This window comes from Rousettus aegyptiacus, unplaced genomic scaffold (assembly GCF_014176215.1).
Source record: "Rousettus aegyptiacus isolate mRouAeg1 unplaced genomic scaffold, mRouAeg1.p scaffold_m13_p_9, whole genome shotgun sequence".
Classification (NCBI taxonomy): Eukaryota; Metazoa; Chordata; class Mammalia; order Chiroptera; family Pteropodidae; genus Rousettus; species Rousettus aegyptiacus.
Genome location: NW_023416312.1, coordinates 95,990,136 through 96,009,491, shown reverse-complemented (window position 1 = coordinate 96,009,491; position 19,356 = coordinate 95,990,136). Strand labels below are relative to the sequence as shown.

Below are 19,356 nucleotides of genomic sequence, written 5' to 3'. Positions count from 1 at the left end.
GAAACTGAGAGGCATCAAGGAAAGAGCATGGCTTTAGATCTGACAGAGCTTATTTCCAGTCATAACTCAGTCTCAGCTGTGTGGTGCTGAGGAGGTCAGTAAACTTCTCTAGCTGTTATTTTGTAAATGTGGAAGGTAATTCCTACCTTTGAAACAGTAAAGATAGTTTAAAAAAGGAAATAATTATGAAAGTACAAGGTACATAATAAGGCCTAACAAATTATATTGTTTTTGTGTGCCCATAACTTTCTTAAAACAAACTAAATGTAAAGGTGGTCCAGAGTTTAAGAAAAATTACAACTCTATAATCCATCACGTGCTTATTGGAAGATTAAAAAGAATTCTAGTTAGTAGAATTTGTTTACTGTGTGGAGCCATAACACATCAGTGAAGGACCAGCAGGGGACATGACTGGCAGAGAGCAGATAGTTTAAATATCAAATGAATGTCTTCGGAGTGGTTATTAAAGGAAGCAGTATAAAAGAGAAGTCACAGGGCTTCAAAGTCAGGCACACCTGGATTCAGTTCTGGAGACTGCCATTTACTTAGCTGTGTGACTTGAATTATCTCTCTAAGGCTCAGTTGTTTCATCTGTAAAATGGAGACTGTCTTCACCTAATAAGTTAGAGTCAGGGCTAAGTGAAGTTAGGCATGCAGAGCACTTAGCACAAGACCTTGCTCGTAGCCAGAATTCCTAAGTGGTACCTATTTGGGGACCAAAGGTTTGTTTTCTTTTAAAATGTTCTTGACTGAACAAATTGTTCTGCCAAGTACATACATAGATAGATTCAGCCAGTGCCTCCCTAGACTCTACTGAGTTGAAATCTTGACTTTAACACATTAAGGTTTGAGAAGCACAGACTTAGTAAAGTGCCTTTCAACCTTGCTATTACAAGTGTGATCTGGGACCAGCAACTTCACCTAGAAGCTTGTTAGAAAGGCAGCTTCTGAGGCCCCAGCACAGACCTGCTGAATCAGAAATACTGGGGCTGAGCCTGGCAATCTGCATGATTCTAGCCATCTAGTGACCATGTTAGGTACAGTGCTTTACTGAAAATATGCATTAGGTACATGCCCCCTAACGTCTGCTTGATTTAATTCCTTGATACATAGTCACTACACTAGAAGGGGTAGATTTTCTTGGATTGAGTCAAATATCTGTTTCTGTATGAGAGACTTTGACAGGGTGGGAGGTTGGTCTAACGACACTAGAGGTCACCTTTGGGCAAGGAGAAAGATGACCCATGTCTGGGTCTATTTATTAACTTGCTTCATTACAAACCATCCACACCCCTGCGTGTCCCATGTGGCACCATGAGGACACAACTACCAGAGCTTGCCTCACTGAAAATGATTCATTTTTCTACCATCAGTTGGGAGAATTGTTTAATCTTGATGCTACCGATGGGGCCATTTCTGCTTCTCGCTAAGCCATTGCCAATTCCTGTTCTGCTGTCAGCACTTCATTTCAGGAGAACAGGGCAAAGGGGCACCCTCATTATCGCTACCTCCCCAAACGAGCAGGGCAGAACTCTATCTGCAGCTGGGAACTAAGCGGCAGGGAGGAGAAGCAATGCACACTGTCAGGGGATGGACGGTGAATGGACCTCAGTAAAAACTTCTGGAAATAAACAAGAACCTACACTGAATGTTACTTTCCCTAGAGTGCAAAGGAAGAATCCAAGGTACTCCGATTATATAAGCACTCTCTAGAAAGGAAGAACACTTTGGACAAGTGGAAATTTAGAAATATGTTTCTCCTTTCCTTTGCAAACCCACAGCTATGACTGCGGACCAGGTTCTCATCAGCTTACACCTGGACCATGTAAATAATCTCAGATGACCTTATCTTTGATCTCTTGTAACCTAGTGCCCAGCATGTGGGAGGTGCTCGGTAAGTGTTTCTGCTGTTGATACATACATCGCGCCTAACCAATGTCTGCCTGGGACTTTACCCAAGTTCACCAAACCTCTTCTTTGACATCTGCTGCCATTTCTACTGAACTGGCTTCTGGAATATTCAGAAGCGTTTTTAATTCTATGATGTCTTTAGAAAAACTCAGACACCTCATCTTTCATAAAATTCTGAGATTAAGGTGAAATTAATATATTATTAATATCAATTTGAAAGTTGGGAAATGGGTCCAAAACACTAACCATGACTTACTCACAGATGCATGAAGAATGATGACAAATCAAGACTTCTGCTTTATATTTTGACAAAATGAGGAACTTCCCCTCATGTTTAACTAACTTACTTTTTTTTGCAGTTTACGTTAAATGTATTCATAGATCTTATGACAATATTTTTAAAAGTGATACTGCACATTAACGGTGCTTGAGTTTGCATGGTTTTCCAGATGCATTATATAATTTGAGTGTCACAAATGCTCAGTGGGTTTGGCAGGGCAGAGGTTAGCATCTGCATTTCATAGTTGGGGAAAGTAAGGTCTAGAGAAATGATAGTTCTACAATTTTATTCTCCGGACTGTCCAAGGTCACAGAGTTTTTAAGGGGCAGAGCCCAGGCCCGAATGCAGCCTTCCCACCCCAGTTCTATGCCTGAAGTTCACACAAATCAACTGCCGATGGAGCGCTATATTAAAAGGCTATTTAGCGTAAACATTCAGTTTCAATACTGTCAAATTTATTTCTCATGGTCACTGTGGCATAAACGTATGAAAATATTTCTATTAAGATAGTTTCTGTTTTGACTATCTAACCTCTCCATCCACCCTCCCCTCCCTCAAAAAGGTGATTTGTTGTCTCCATCTCTGTCTGTCTGAAACAACGGCTCAACACCTGGCCAGTCCGCAGACCTTCAGAGGCCAGCCTCCCTTGGCCGCTGCGGCAGAGGGTCTCCAAAGGCGGCTGGGAGATGTTTTCAAATAAGTTAGCAAGACAGACATATATGCCACTTTACTATTTAAATGGCACCAAACATGAAATTCCCAAAGCATAAGTTGTCTCCGAATAGGTGGCTTAGCCTGCAAGTGCACTAGCTGTCCAAACTAGCCTTTTCTAAGCAAAGATTCAAGTTTAATTAAATTTTCTTTAATTAAAATGCAAATATTCTAGGACTGTAACAATAAATTGTTTACACCAGACTGAGTAACAATGCTCAAAGGCTTTGGGGAAAAAAAGTTGCAATTGCAAGTTATAGATTCAGATTTCACTGCCCACTGGGATTGGTGAAGATCTTTTTTCCTTTCTATTGGCTTAATCTGTTTTAAACAAAAGTGCAGATGTCATAAAGGGTATCCAGGATTCACATGCAGAGACTACTATTTCCAAAGTTCATGGCTGCTAAGCCAATAATTAGGCCAGTTCATTATCTCATCTTTTGGTTTTGAATAAACTTTTTACGGGACTTTTGGTAGCAATGTAAAATTCAAAACCAAAGCCTGATATTAGTTAATGTTTTCTATGAAGATATTTATTATTCTCTTGACAAAGTTTCAATACGGGTAGTTAAAAATTCTTTTAGCTTGTGATAAAACGATCAATAAATGTCTGCATTAGTTTCTTTATGAAAAAATACTGAGAGAATTTACACCATGTTTCTGTCTCTAGTAACTTCATGGTAGCTTGGGGCCTCTGTGTGTATGGCTAATTCAACTGGCAGCCATCGATGGCACGTTGGTGATACCAACAGCACCATGTGAGGCCTTGGGTGAAGGGACAGTGAATCCCAGTTGAAATCCCAGCCCTCCATTCTTCCCAACAATGTGGGGGAAGTAGCCAGGCACAAGAAGACTACCCACCTTGGAAGGCAGGTGGTAGCGAGTGTCTAGGGAATGACTAAAGGGACATGATTTAGGATCTTCACGGATGGTAAAATTTTTAAAGAAAAAATATGTGGGAGCGGGAAAGGAATGGGGGGGGGTAATCCAGGGCACAAGGAAGAGTTTCCAGAAGGGGCCAAAGAATTACTTACTGCCCTGGCTACACAGCATCACACCGGGGAGCTCTGACAACATGCCAGTGGTGGGTCACATCACCAGAAGAGCGATGCCACTGGCCAGAGTGAAGGGGGTGTGCAGCCAGGCTGGAGAACCGCAGCAAGAGTTATGGGGCTGCAGGGCAAGGCAGTTGCGGTGAGTGAGGCGGGCAGTTGGGCTGGCAGTCATGGGGACAGTGGGCAGGCCCTCCAGTGTTCTATACACTACACATTTGAGACACAAGAATAAAGAAATCAAGGAAAGAATAAAAGAACCACAATGACATACTCAGGGTCCATAGTAGCTCTGTAAGTAGAGACCTGGGAGGTAGGATGACTATCTTCCTGGAGGTCTTTTCACCCCAGAAGCAGGGGAGGGAGGTAAGTAAGTAGGGGTAGAGTGACCATACTTGTAAGTAGCCAGATTTGACAAAAGAGAATATAGGATTCCCAGTTAAATTTGAATTTCAGATGAATAACAAATTATTATTTGGTGTAAGAATGTTTTAAGCAATATTTGAGACATATTTATACTTTCAGATAAGGAAAGGATGGAGGTAGACCGTATTTTGAAGGGTTTTTAAATGCCAGTCTTGGGAGTTTGGACTTGATTTTTAATACTGAAATAATATCTTTATAAGAAAAACTACAATGGTGGTGGTGAACAGAGATCATTAATTAGTGAGTATTATGGGCTACATCCTTGTGTAGAGCATCTCATAATCAAGTCAAAGTGTATCTGTTTAGAATACTGGCATATGTCTTTAGTGATTTGGGAAAAACCACTGTGTGCTTGAGTTTGACAAGTACCCCATGACTTAGGAACTATGAGTATGTATCCCCATTCTACAAATGAAAGAACTGAGGCAGCAAGAAGTTAAGAAAATTTTCCAAGGTCACCTGGCTAGTAAGTAGAAGAGTCAGCATCTGAATCCATGTCTCTGTGACCACAAAGCCATTCTTTTTATCATTTCCCTGCACGACATCTCAGGATGTCATTTGTGGGGCCATCCTATTCTACTGAGTAAACAGGTCACGAGGTTGGATCCATGATTTAGAAACAAAAAGGAACTATATCGGCCAATCTAGGATAGCCTAGATAATTCAATAAAGTTTTGAGGATCCAAATTGTCTAGGTAAACAACAAATACAAAAAGAAATATAACATTATTAGACATCTTCCAGTACCTACCAAATGAGAAGTATTTTTGTTTTGTCATCATTAATATCGTATGTCCCAATAGGAACAGCTAACCTTTATTAAGTGACTTTTATATGCCAGGCATTAATTTATTTAATCCTTATAAGAGCCATATGAGGTAGATACTCTGTTATTTTCACCATTTCATAGATGTGGAAACTGAGGCCTAAAGAATTCAGCGATATATCAAGGGCCACACAGCTCTACCAGGAGAGTGCTATCTGGTGCCATAGTTTGAGCTTAAATCAACATATGATGCTGACTTTTAAATACCTTGTTCCATTATCTAAGCCATAATCCATGCCGTTTATATATCCTTTTCAAGCTTCCAAAGAGCTTTCTCATATGGGTACCATTTGATCCTTGTGGTGGCCATAGATGAGGACGCTCAGACACAGAGAGTTTGAATAACTTGCTTAAGCCATGAAGCTGGTCCTATAGAGAGGCCTTTGGGCTCTTGCCTTGGTGCTGACTCACCATCGCACCCATTCATCCTATCTTAGAGATGCAACAAAGTTTGGACTTACATCCAAATGCACAGCTTCACCTCTTTCACTGGAGGTAGAATTCTATTCAAATTCATCGACTCTAAAGGATCCCATGAGTTAGTATGAATTTGCAAAGTACAGACCTTGCCATGAAATCTCATTTTCCCCCAATGGATTTAGCCAGGGAAATGGAAAATCTGGCAAAAAATAACACCAGGGATTATAATTAAGTGCGGTTTGCAAAAGAAAACCCAAGAACGAAATGAGCTGTATTTTAAACCAAAGAGTTTAAACTCAAAAAGTCCTTTAGGAGATTTACCACTCATTATTAAGATATTAAGTAACAAATAATGAAGTTAATAAAGATCACTTGCTATCAATCTAGATTACCCAAATTCATTGGCGATTAGAGAAACTAAAATGCAATAAATCACCAAAGGCTGACATGATCTACTCATCGCCACGATGTCATGTTTCAGTGTTAAAACCATTATGACACTTGCAAATCATAATTTACACATTCCTGCACACTATAATTTTTTTGGTGAAAGAAGGATTTATTTTCCTCTCATAATTATTGCATCAATGTGTTTAACCTTTCCATCTGAAAAACCCAGTCTGAATCGCAGAAATGGAAAGTCCGTTGGCCTTGACTTGTGTTCAGTGGTATGAGACCATGATTACAGGTTCCTTTCTTTCAGAGAAATGGGTTAATGAGTTCTTCCAGAGTTAGTCTTCTGTGAAACACCACTAAAAACTGGCCAAGCTGCTCAAGACACCAACACTTAGTAATTTAACTAATGTTTGATAGAATATAAAGATGGCATTCCAATCAAACTGCTAAATACACACACACGGTTACCCAGGAACACTATTTTGTTAAAATATTTATGTATGTCTAATTTGGAAAAAAAAAATCATGTGCCAGATTAAAAGCACACACAACTGGTTTGACTAAATTGGGGCTGAATTTCTCATCTATATATCCAGGAGTCTTCTAAAATTACAATTACCTTCCAGTATTCTGCTCAAAAAACAATGAGATGACCTAACTCTTACTACATTCTACTTCTTTTTCAAATATTCTTAACTATATCTTTCCAAGTGCTCTCCATTCGGCTTTACTTATCCGTTTTCACCTTTCTAAATAACTTTCATAAAGAATGTCTATATTACTGGACAGGGACTCTATTTTTTTTCTGAAATAACTGTCATAACACCATTCCTTGACCATTCTTCCTGTGTATGTATATTTTGGTTGTGGTGCATGTGGTTAAATAAATCTTAACTGAAATGCACAATAGTGTCATCTACAACCAATTACCATCAGCAATTGCTTTGTAAACACTCGACAATAAAACAATTTATTTTAGTGAACAGAGTCTATGTCAGTCCAACATTAAGTTAAAAAATAGCATGGAATCCACCTCAACCACAGTCATTCTTAATTGCTACTCAATTTGCATAATTTATACAAATTAATGTAGACTCAATAATTAGCATTTTCATATGGTTTATTGGAATCTAAAAGGCATAACAGTATGGTCTGTTACCAATCTGAACATGTTTAAACAATATGTTTCGTGAGTCACTGGCATCTTAGCTTTGCACAAAATGGGAATCAAAAAAGTACAAATGTCAATTTGTATGTTCTGCCTTTGCTGTGTTACTAAATCTAGATTTCATCGATGTACTTTTTGGTGATGATGAACTGATTAAAATCCACCTTCGAAGAGTCTTAACACTTGGTTAAATAAGACGAGCAGACACTAGTCCAATATTTTATGTTTTTTGAAAGGGCAATTCATTATCTCTTGTACATACTTGTTCTTCCCACACACATACACAACCGTTATAAAAAATAAATAAAAATAAAACTTGAAGATATCTGGCTGAGTTGTGCAGCATTTAAAGCAACCAAATATGTGATCTCTGGTAATAAAAATACAAACATCTCCTACTTATTATGTAGACAGACAAATGCTATGTAGCTATAACATTTCTAAAGATGAAACCAATACTTTGTAAAGCACTAACCTTTCACCACCACCCCACACATGTTTGTACATTGCTTTATAGTCCACAAGTGCTTTCACCTACACCACCTCTCCAGGCCTTCACAACAACCCCATCACACAGATGAAAAGGCTGAGGCTCAGAAAGATATCATGCCCCTCCTTCTATGTCATGCTTTACCTATAAGAAGTGGTCAGGCATGAATGAACAAGTGGTTATATTCCTCTTGCACCAATGGAATTCACTGTAGCACTGCCAAAGATGTTAATTATATCGTATTTTCTATTTAATGTGTAAGATAAAGGACAGTTTGGAAAAATGACACTTGTATATCATCACTACATGGAAGATAGAGGTGGAATGCATTCAGAGTTCTGCAACATGATAGTTCATTTTATTTGGTTCAGTACTAAGTTTAATTGTCTTTTGTTGTGAAATTGAATAGTTACTCCTCCTAATAAATTCGATGCATTGTAAAGATTATTTCAGATGGAGGATGGAAGGGAATATAGAGTCTGGGTTCATCACTACCCAGTCATCCCAAAGTGCATCTGAATGCTATGCTCAGATTTTTACTATATATATATATTACTATATAAAAAATATATAATTACTATATAATATTTTTACTAGATATATTGCTTTAATTTTTCTGATGTACCTTTAATAAAGAAAGTATGTTTTAATAGACACAAGTTATTTTTCTGAATGAACTACCATGAAAATCATTTTCCTGCATGTCTGCCTATAGAAAAGGAAAAATCCAGGGCAAAGTTACTGTTTGTTTTCTTTTTTTCCTCATCATTGGTTCCCAGAGGACTCAGTTGAGTACCTTACAGATATTAGGCACTCAAATATTTGCTAAATGATCAAATAAACAAGGATAGGAGGTTTTAAGCTTTAAATACTTTCACAGAAATAGTCAGGGTACCACATCCACAGGCATTACTTATTGTGGGCCAATTCATTTTACACAAGTTCCAAAGTACCCATTTACTAAGTATGGCACCAACTTATTTCCCTGAATTCCATGAGTCCAATCTTAAAATTTTTGAGGCTTAAAAATTAACTGAAACACAGGTCTTAGATGTCAGCACCTGCTGGTGACATGGGGAAATGCAGCTTAACAATTCTAGATATTGTAAGCACGCTACAAGGAGGAGCTAAATGACAAGAATCACAACCAGAGCAAGAAGATATTTATTCTCACAAAAAGAGGAAAACGCGGTAAGGGAATAAATATACTGGCATTATGAATTGTCTGCAAAATCACCAAAGGCAACACTTGCCAAGTCATCTACCTTGGAAAATGTTTTCAGCTCACCAAATGGGAGATTTCTGGGCATTTTCCTAGCACAATAATAATTTTAATAGTAATGATGTTAATATTTATTATGTGCCAGGTATAAGATTACAGAATAATAATAATAGTTACCATTTATCAAGCATCTACTATTCAATTAAAAGAAGTAGCAAGACCGCTTGCAGATGACCTGAGGATAGTAAATATAACAGCAGCTAATATTTCTTGAGTGCTTAGTATGACTCAGGAATTGTTCTAGATAGTTTATATGTATGAACTCATCTAATGCTTGTGAGAGCTCTGTGAGGTAGGCTAGGTTATGACCACATGCCAAGCAGACTTCTCAGCCTTTTTATATATTAACTTATCCAATACCCACAACTACCCCAGGAGACGAGTGCTAAAACGATGAGGAAGCTGTTCCAAGAAAGTCACTTATGTTGCTTCATTTCCAACAACAGAGGTAAAGAAAAATGTTCCAATTTTGTTTTAATAACCTTTGTGACCACCTGGTACTACTTAGGAAAATCTGGGTGGGTTTTCAAGATGACTCATTCTTTGGTTTGGAAACCTGGTTTGTGAGGGTGCTAGAAACTTCAAAGTGGGTTGCCATGTGGCGTGACCATTACTACCCTCGGCATAACTCATTTACTCCTCTAACCTCACTGGAGGAGCTGCATAACATCAAAAGGTTGTTCGAAAACCATTTCTCATCAGAGACAAGAGAATAAACATGCACCCAATTTATCACTTCTTCAAGCTAGGTTTTGATATGTTAACAACCATCAGTTAAACAAACAAATGATTAGGTTGAGAACAGAAATGTCAACAGTTGCTGTGGCTGTGTTTATCTGCACTCTGTGTTTTTGTATAAAGGCCCCAGTTCACAGAAACAGAAAAGGTGCCAGAGAGATTCTCTGGTCCCCCTCCAGAAGCTGAGGCTCAGAGCTGGTGGGTGGTAGAGCTTTGTCACTGCAACCTAAGGCTCTTGCCTCCTAGTCTCATGCCATCATCAGCGAAGGATGATGAAGGACTGCAGGAAAGCTTCAGTAAAATGGCAAGAATCAGGAGGCCAGGCAAGGCCAGCTTTGGGCCAGAATAGATTTTCTTATTAGTTAAGGAGGCCAACAAAGAATCCTGGACGGGACACTGGCGTTTGCTTCCATGAGCACCCTGGAGCAGATAACGGGGTCGACTTTCCACTGCTGTGTATGTGTGAAAATATTGATGTTCAATGAGGTTTCAGATGTGGGATCTGGGATGGTATCTGCATCAATATGATTTTAAGTTATGATTTCGATTTTATGAGCAGAAAAAGAAAACTAAAGAAGTTCCTAAGGGAACTTTCATATACACATATATGAAAAAAAATTAAAAAATAGGGCTACTTCGCTCAACACAGCGAAGTTGAAGCAAACTACATACCTAGTCGTATTAACTTTCTGAATGAAAATAACATTCATGTGGCTTTTTAAACACACCAGTTTAAGTGAATTGAAAAACGATGATTTCTTTTAGAAATATCCATTGTTTTAAACTATTACAGCTACTTAGATTTTTTTTAAAAAGCCAATGAACTGAAATGAATCCAAGAAGGGATTGGGAAAGTGCTGCCTCCCTGCCCAGTTCCAGAAGCTTTCCTGATCTGGATGATTCCCATAACATCGTGCCCTATACCAACTTCCACTCTCTGCCTTTCAAACACTTGTGACCAGGAGTTTACTAAGGCCTAAGGCTATACACAAAGAACACCATGAAGAGTTCACTAACAGATGCATGTATTTCACACCTAAAGATAGATGAACACAGAAAATACTTGATTAATCAAAAGTACGAAGGGATGACTTATTTTACAAAAGAACTGATTTCCATTTCCCTTTAAATGGTAAACTCACCACAGTAAGTTAAAAATACTATATGATTTACTAACCTGCTAAAATTTTTCTAAGTAGACAGAATACCTCAAGTAAGGCATACCCATAAGGGCCAATACCAAATTAACAAATCCCTCAAGTTTTTATTGTCCTTGTTCTTCCTTTTCCAGAGGTAAATTTAAAAAGTAAAGTGAATTACAATAGTCTTTGCTCTTCTCCCAGTACAAAATTGTTATTAGGCATAAACTATTTTGGGCATATCAAGGAAACTGAAATTTACAATTATAGGACACCACCTATGGTTGATGGAATTGTCACCTTTTTAGACAAGATAGAGGCAAATGGTCACTGGGGAGGTGGTCAAGAGAAGCAAGAGAAAGGCTAGTGTGTACTCTATCCCTCCATTGTTTTTCTGCATTCAGGAGGATAATCAAAACAACAGGAGAAATGGAATATGGAGGCAAGCACATCTGACCCAGAAATAACCAGAGTTAGGGCAAGCAGACAAGATGGCCTCAGGTACCCTAGAAGGGCCCCTATGACTGTTCCAGAAAAATTAGAGACATAAATGAGTAGACAGAAAAAGAGGAGAGAACAATAATCCTCATCTCTTTTTTAAAACTTTTTTAAATTCAAAGTTCCAGAAAAGTTGCAAAAATATTAAACAAAAGCCCATATACCTTTCACCCAGTGTAGGTCACAGACATGATGTCCCACTACCTCTAAATCCTACAGTGGATATTTCCTGAAAATATAAACATTCTCTTACATAACTACGATAAAATAATCTGGAAATAAATGTCGATACTTTTAGCTCTAACTTACCAATTTGCCAATTGTCTCAATAATATCATTTATAGAAAAAAACAAAAAGGGTCAAGAGTTGGTCTAGGTTTATGCCTTACCTCTAGCTGTCATGTCTCTTTAGTCCTCTTTGCAACAGTTCTTTGGTTCCCTGTTTTCCATGACCTTGACATTTTTGAAGAATACAGGGCACTTATTTTGTAGAATGCTCATCAATTTGGGTTTGTTGTCTAATATCTCTTCAGGATTAGATTCGGGTTACACATTTTTGGCAGGAATAACACAGAAGTGATGGCGTGTCCTTTTCAATACCTCATATCAAAAGGCATATGAAATCAACCTGTCTCAATACTGGTGACGATACCTTTGATCACTTGGTAAAGGTGGTATCTGCCAGGTTTCTCAACTGTCAAATTACTAGTTCTTCCTCTTGCAATTAATATTTTTTCCAGGGAGATACTTAAAAAATCTGTAAATATCTCAGTACCCCTCAAACTTCCAACCACTGCTTTTAGAAACCAACAATGATTCTGACCAGAATGAATTTTTCACAGTAGTGTGTGATTGAGCTAATAAGTACATGTATTGTGGATGATGATAGCTAGGTTTTTCAATTTTAGAGATGGGAGTTACCAGTAAGAAAAAAGGGGGAAGACTGCAATGTGGTGGTGGTTGATTAGAATAGGTTATATCAGTATGATGTCATGGTATTTTAATATATATACAGATGCACAGATATAGAAATAGATGTAGGTATATGTGCATGTATGTATATGTGTATATACATCTATAAATATATCCTAGCTCTATCTGTTAAATGGCCTAGAAATAATGCCACTCAGGTGGTAAAGAGCACACCTAGCCCACACATCTTGTTCTCTAAATACCATTTTCCAATAAAAGGATTCAAGGTCCTTAAGAGAAATGGCTTATGCCAGAGCTAAAACAGAGAAGCACAAGATAAGTCTGGAGTATCTTGTGCCAGAAATTAAGGAATAGCTCAAAGATGAAAAGGACACAGGCGCCAACTTGAAGAGGCTCCTTCTGGTCAATTTGGGGACAATTTGGGCATAAAAATAAAGAGGTTGTGATATTGTACTGTAGTTTTGTAAGATATTACTATGTGGAACATTGGGTAAGGGTACACAAGATTTCTGTGTATTACTTCTTACAACTCTATATGAATATACAATTATCTCAAATTTCAAAAATCAATAACTATAAATAAAAATAGTAATGTATTACAACTCATTGAATAAGAATCCATCAATTAAGTAGATAAATCAATCTAAGAGCTTAAAGTAGATTTTTTTCTCCTTATTTCTCCTTCCAGTCAGGCCAACATTTTCTTGCTCACCGAAGATTATTTCAGTTAGTGAATCGATTACTGAGATTGCTCTCAGAAACATCTGGAGATGTCACTGGATCTAAGTGTTTGTCTCTGTGAACTGCGACTGGTGTGTCTTGGCGATTTCAGAGTCATGGAAATCCTGAACCTGGCACCTGGTGCTCCGTGGAGGTTCTGAGCATTTGGAACACTTAGTACTTTCAGGTTTCTTATATGTCATTTTAGTCTACTGATGCTGGGTCTTTATGTACACATGTGGAACAAAGTGCTGTTGCTTCTTTAATTCATCACCAAAGTGGATGAATTATTCAGAACGTTCTCCCTATCTTTCGCAGTAGATTTCACAATTCAATTTTTGTTCTACATTTAAAATCTTTACAATTATGGCTTGGGTGTGATCCCTTTCAATAATACTATAAAATACTCAAGTGCTAACTTACTACATGTAATATCCATCTTTTTATAGCTATATCTATAGGTAGATAATGATGAAATCTTTAGCCAAAAAGCTAATGAATATTTATGAAGTCTTCTTTTCTGGCTATTTAAATATAAATTATTTATATATAATATAGATAAGGCAAATGCCCACACCTGACTAATGGCACCATGACCTCTGAAAGTCGGCTAATTTACTAGGTTGAGATTATTGCTCACATGCTTAGATAGTGATAGTTTAGAGATAAACACTGCTATTTTATTTGTTCTTTATAAGCCTTACCATTAGCCAGTCCTTTCTGATTAAAGTCAATATTAGCTATACAATATTGACATTGGCTGTAGTTTAGATTTTAAATGTTATGTCAATGTTCTTTTAATGTCTTATGTTTGATTAAGAAAGGAAAAAAGGAAACCGGTGATTCTAACACCAGTGTCCATCTGTCTGTCTGTTTTTCCCGCTCTCTCTTTCTCTCTCTCGCCCCTCTCTCTCACACACACACACACATAGAGAGAAATTAAATTTTTGTACATATTTCATAAGTTGGCAAGGTCAATAGAGCAGGAAAATATTACCTGAATTATTTTTTCCTAACAGAATTCTGACATGTCTGTTTTTCACTTTTAACAAGCTACAATTAGAACTGCAGTTGAAGCTTTTTGTATGGGTAATTTGCATTCTAAAAATACTAGAAAATTCAACTGACCTAATTTTGCAAAACTTGTTCCCTTAGAACAACACTGAAAAGGGAGAGGTGCCCACAACAGTTGTCGACAAGGCAGCCTGAGTATTTTATAAGTGGGAGCTCGAAATGGTGATGTGGGCTGGCAGTCACAGCCCTGAGGCAAGAGGAAGGCAAACTCAGTGTCCCAGGACATCACACTGGCGGCTCTTTGTAAGGCATCAGCACCTGGATAGAAAACATCTCTGAGTCTACGTAGGCAAACAGCCCTGAGAACAGAAAAGCACTCTTTACACTGAGCTTAGATGGTGATACGTTTGTCAGTTCAGACTTTGTTTCTATGTACCCTTGATGATGGGAATATTCTGGAAAATTCTATGTGACTAAATGTTAATGGAAATCAAGTATCCAGGGATCCTTTTTTAGTCCCTTGTATCTTTATTTATGAAAATGTTTTAAACTGGGGAAGGAGGTTGTGCTAGGAAAAGAGCTCAGCTCTACAGCCGAATTCATGAGTGAGACTGACACGTTAAAAATAATTTCCTTTGGGAATTCCATATGGTACATTTGGAAAGGCAAGTTTTAATACCAGGTTCCTGGGGAAGCACTTATCTGAAAGCAATGAAGAGATGAGAAGTAAACTGAACCATTAGTCTACAAAAATAGGATATTTCTGGAAAGTATAAAGTCATACAAACTGTTATGGAACAGTATTTAAAATGGATAAATTCAAAATGGAAAAGCAAAAAATGTATTACCTCCTCTTTAGTTGAGAGGCATATATTTATTTTTACCCTTTCCCCTTGCATGAAAAGGCTAAGTTGTAGTCTGCAGGAGGGATGCAGATTATTCTCAAACCACGAAGGGGAGAGAGAGAGAGAGAGAGAGAGAGAGAGAGAGAGAGAGAGAGAGAGAGAGACAGAGAAGGCAAGAGAGGGAGAGAGAGAGGGAGAGAGGGACAGGGGAAAAAAGGGAGAGGGGGAGGAGGAGCAGAGGAAGGAGTAGGGGAGGGGGAGAGAAGGAGAGGGAGAGAGACTTTCTCATCAGTACTAAAATGCTAGCAGTACATTTAAATGGCAAGAAAGAAGGGCTCCTTCTATGTCATCACATGCTTTGAATAAGAATCATAGTGCCCGACAGCTAAGAACCACTTTGAAAATATGAGGATGGGGTGGGTGCCTTTATAAATCAAAACACACAAAAAAAATATTTCTCTTTCCTTGACCACTTTCCTCATCCCTGCCTAGATGATTACCCTGAGGAGTATGTCATTTCTTTCTCAATCTGGAGAAACGGGATCTAAGGATTTTCTGAAATGGTAAGAGGGCTGAAATATCTGCTATGAACTACACAAAAGAGAAAAGAAATGCAGTTATAATTCATTTTTAAAGTTGCGCAATTTTTAAACAGCCAAGGAACAGAGATTAATATTTGGAGATTATTTTCAGATCAGGTGTTCCAAATTCTTTTTTTTGCATGAAATCAAACAAAGCAGGCTCCGACTTTGATCTGAATTTCAAAAAACTTCTTATAAATGGTTGCTAACATCTCTATCTGTGCTACAAGAGAGCTATTTTCACTTGAACTATATGGTATATAATTGAAGTCAGAACTGTAAATCACTCAGCCATCTGTCCCTAAGCTGTCACAAATCATACATGGAAGAGCATATGTATAATGAAAATAGACTGACAAACTTTTTAGACTTTACATGCTTCTGAGTTAATTAACCCTCTGTCCCACACATTTCCAAGATTCTCCAACAATACATTTGATGAATCGGTTTAATTACATGAATGGGGTGTGTGTATGTGTATGTTTTATAATGTCACTTTTAAATTTTAAAGGAAACCATGCAATTGACTTAATGTTTTCACTTATAATGAAACTAAATAATTTAAATCACATACTGAGCCTAGATCTATTGGCCTCATTTTGCTCATTTGGTTATTAATGTTGAAAACAGATATTATCATGAACAGTAACAGTGATAGCTCACTGTCATCTTAATGAAGACTCATATGCATATACATCACCCTTGCATTCCGCAAAGATCCTGCAGGGATCTTGACTGGAGTTAAATTCAAATTGCAGGGATGTCTTCTCATTGCTAGTCACACAAAGTTGTATATCAGGAGAGTTGCATGAGTTCTCTGCCTTGGTTTCTCCTTTTGTGTGTTTGTATGTGTTTGGTGATCATATAGTACATTTTTTATACTGAGATATCGGAATGATTTATAAATGAATATGTACCAAAGGCCCAAGTTGCAATAAATTAAAATATAAATATGATCATATTGACACGATAGAATACTTAATAAAATAGGGTTGTTGAGGATTTTTGCAGAAACTGGGACAGAGCTAGTGATCCCATTCTTGCCTAGCCTGTCAGTCTAAATACACCTCACTCATAAGTAATTTCTGGGCAATTATACAATTGTATAAGCAACCGTGTAAGCAACTGTGCCCTACAGGCTTTTGAAAGACCTGATGTGGGTTTAAAATTTAACTCATACTCAATGTAGCCCTAGAACAAATAGTAAAATACTGAATACGAAACAGAAAAGGTCCCCGTAACATGTCCCCCAGCAGGAAGGAACAAAAGTTTTACCTCCAAGCCTCTTTTTTCTGTTGCTTTGTAAATATAAGGTTTTCCTGGTTCCACAAACAAGTGAATGCATGCTCAGAGAGCCCATTCTCACCTCTTAATGCAAAAAATCCCAAGAACACACACATAACGCGAAACTGTCCTTATCACCAGATGGACTGGAGATGAGAGCTGATCATCCTGCCCCATGTAAGTGTGCGCACAGCCTTGTCAACTGCCTCTGAGACAACTCTCAGAATTAAATATAGAAAGGTGTGCACCTGCAGTCCTTGGAGAAGAAGTGAAGACTTTAGGTCCAGCGGGGGTAACCCATGTTTCCTCTTGTCGTCAAGACAGGTGGCCAGCAAGTACCAGCCACAGTTTAACTATTTTGCATTAGCACTTTTTCAGGGCACGTAGTTAAAGAACAACGGGGAAGATAGCAGGGGCCCAAACGCAAGCTGGAACTCAATGGGACCCAGGGAAACCAGCTGCACATTCTCGTGCAGTCATCAGCAAAGAGGAAAAGTCCATTTGCTGGTGACACTGTGACAAATGCTTGCACTCTGGCAGAGGTTTCAGCTGAGGTTCTCTAATCCTGTTTATTGCCCTAATGTGGCAAAGGCGTGAACTGTGCAGAAAGTTGACATAACTGCGAGAGTGGAACTGTGTCCACAGAGGAAGTGAGGCCTGTTCACGGATGGGATGCTTTTTAAGTGGTTTTATGTTCATAGAGAAGGGGCATGAGTGGTGGTAGTCCCAGGCACGACTCATTTGGCTTCTCTATCCTTTTTGTTTTTTTTACATAGAATCTGCACATTCACATGCTATAAAAATAAGAGTCTACATTTTGATCAAATCTGATTTGAAATATTCATGTGAAATACCATGTGGCCCTAGCAGAAAACCTAATAGGTCAGTGACCCCCTGCTTTCACATCAGGACAAATCCAGGCATTGGCACTGTCAGGTTTAGAAATCCCTGGAGATCTCACACACACACACACACACACACACACACACACACACACACGCACGCACACACGCACAGGAATATATCATTTGGTTCTGAGATCTCCTTAACATTTATGATAGAGAGGAAATGTATCTTGATAACAAAAACGACCTCATAGAAAATACGTTTCAGTGTTAATTCCTAAAAGTAGACATATTCTTTTTTTTTTAAGAAATCTTAACAAGAGGAAGGCAAAAGTGTTTTTTTTTTCCCCAGGCTGTAGAAATTCTGTGACATATATCTGAATGGACCTTGAGTTTGAGTAATTACTAGAGCCTATATCGGGTTTGCAATTAGCGGATCCTCTGTGACCTCGCAGGGTTCAGAAACGTTGACAGTGGCACCATCAGAGGCTCCCCTGGGATCGTACCTGGTGATCTGCCTCCACACTCCCTTGCCCGAAACAGGAAGGCCTGCTGCTCTTAAGTCAATCCCATGAGGAGGAAGCAAGTTTAGTCAGCGTCCATTCAAAGTTCATTTTCAGTGCATAGTAAGCCATGTACTGATGAATGGCTATACAGCCTCGGTGATGTACGCCCCCTTTATTCTCCACTCAGCTGTTTGCCTTCCACACAAAGACTTCTTCTCAGGGGCACTGTTTGGGTCATTAGAGAATGGGGTTGTCAGACGGCTTTGTAATTGTAACCATAAACAAATTACTTTAGGAAAAAGGCCAGAGCTACCAGCAGCCATCAAAGAGATTTGTCAAAACTGCTTCTGATTATTTTCTTATAATCAGATTCCTTATTAAATAGAAAAAAGAAGTAACTTCAGGTGAAATGATGACAGTTTTTGCAAAAGCGATAATGTCTAAAGTAAAAGACAACTATAGCCGTGGTACACAAGTTATTTCCACTTTAAGACATTTATTTCAGGTAACAAAGGAGAACAAACATTTCTCTTCTATGAAGGTTTGAATGAAAGTTCTGGTTAAGGGGAGTTAATTCTGGTTATTCCGATATTCATTCTATTGTATCCAAAAAGGAGCTAGCTGATCCAGTGTCAAAAAGAACCAGAAAAGTCCTGTGACCTGGCAAGTCCAGTCGACCCAGTACAGAAAAATGGGAGCCCCCTGGCACACTGTGATTAAGGAACTCAGAACTGAACTTGACCCTGCTGGGCATTTGGGTTTGTTTACCCTCGGCAAAATATGCCTTTCTTACAGGAAGTGGGAGTGGGGCTGGTGGGGAAGGTTTTAAAAAGCTTATTTAAAAAATGTACAAAAGCTTCTAGAACATCAAATGGCTCTTACAAAACAACATTTTGATGAGTTAAGTGTAAATGAATCAGAAACATATGGGTTACATTTCCCTCCAAAAACACAGGGGTCTCAAAATTAAAGAGGAAAAAAGGCTTGGGGCAATGTGCATTTGAGTTTTCCCTGAATCCAAAAGCATTTGAAATAGTTCTAGACAAGCAGCAGGCCCAGAATGCGTGCTGGACATTAAGGGGTTTTATAAGTTTGAAAAATGTTGGATAGTTAAAGTTCCCTCTTTGAAGAATCTCAGATGTGAGCTTGTTTTATATGATTTTTTTTTCATTTAAAGGCACAAGTGTTTGGGGCAGCTGGCATTGATTATTTTATTCTTGAAAAAAAAAGAGTGTTTAAAGTAAACTGATGGCATAATTTGTTTAGACAAAACAACCCTCAAGCAGACAAA

General features: G+C 38.2%; 1 protein-coding gene across 8 annotated transcripts in view; it reads right to left on the bottom strand.

Moving 5' to 3' along the window:
- The window catches only part of AFF2 (AF4/FMR2 family member 2), a 445,289-nt gene that overhangs the window by 408,655 nt on the left and 17,278 nt on the right, over positions 1 to 19,356 (bottom strand). For 4 of the 8 annotated variants that reach the window (XM_036227100.1, XM_036227105.1, XM_036227102.1 and 1 more), the window contains exon 1: positions 16,797 to 17,698. The exons of the other annotated variants lie outside the window; for them this stretch is intronic. In XM_036227100.1, coding sequence (XP_036082993.1) covers positions 16,797 to 16,891 — 95 coding nt within the window. In that variant the 5' untranslated portion in view covers positions 16,892 to 17,698. Of the gene's footprint in view, positions 1 to 16,796; positions 17,699 to 19,356 lie in introns of those variants that run through there. 8 annotated transcript variants of the gene reach the window in all.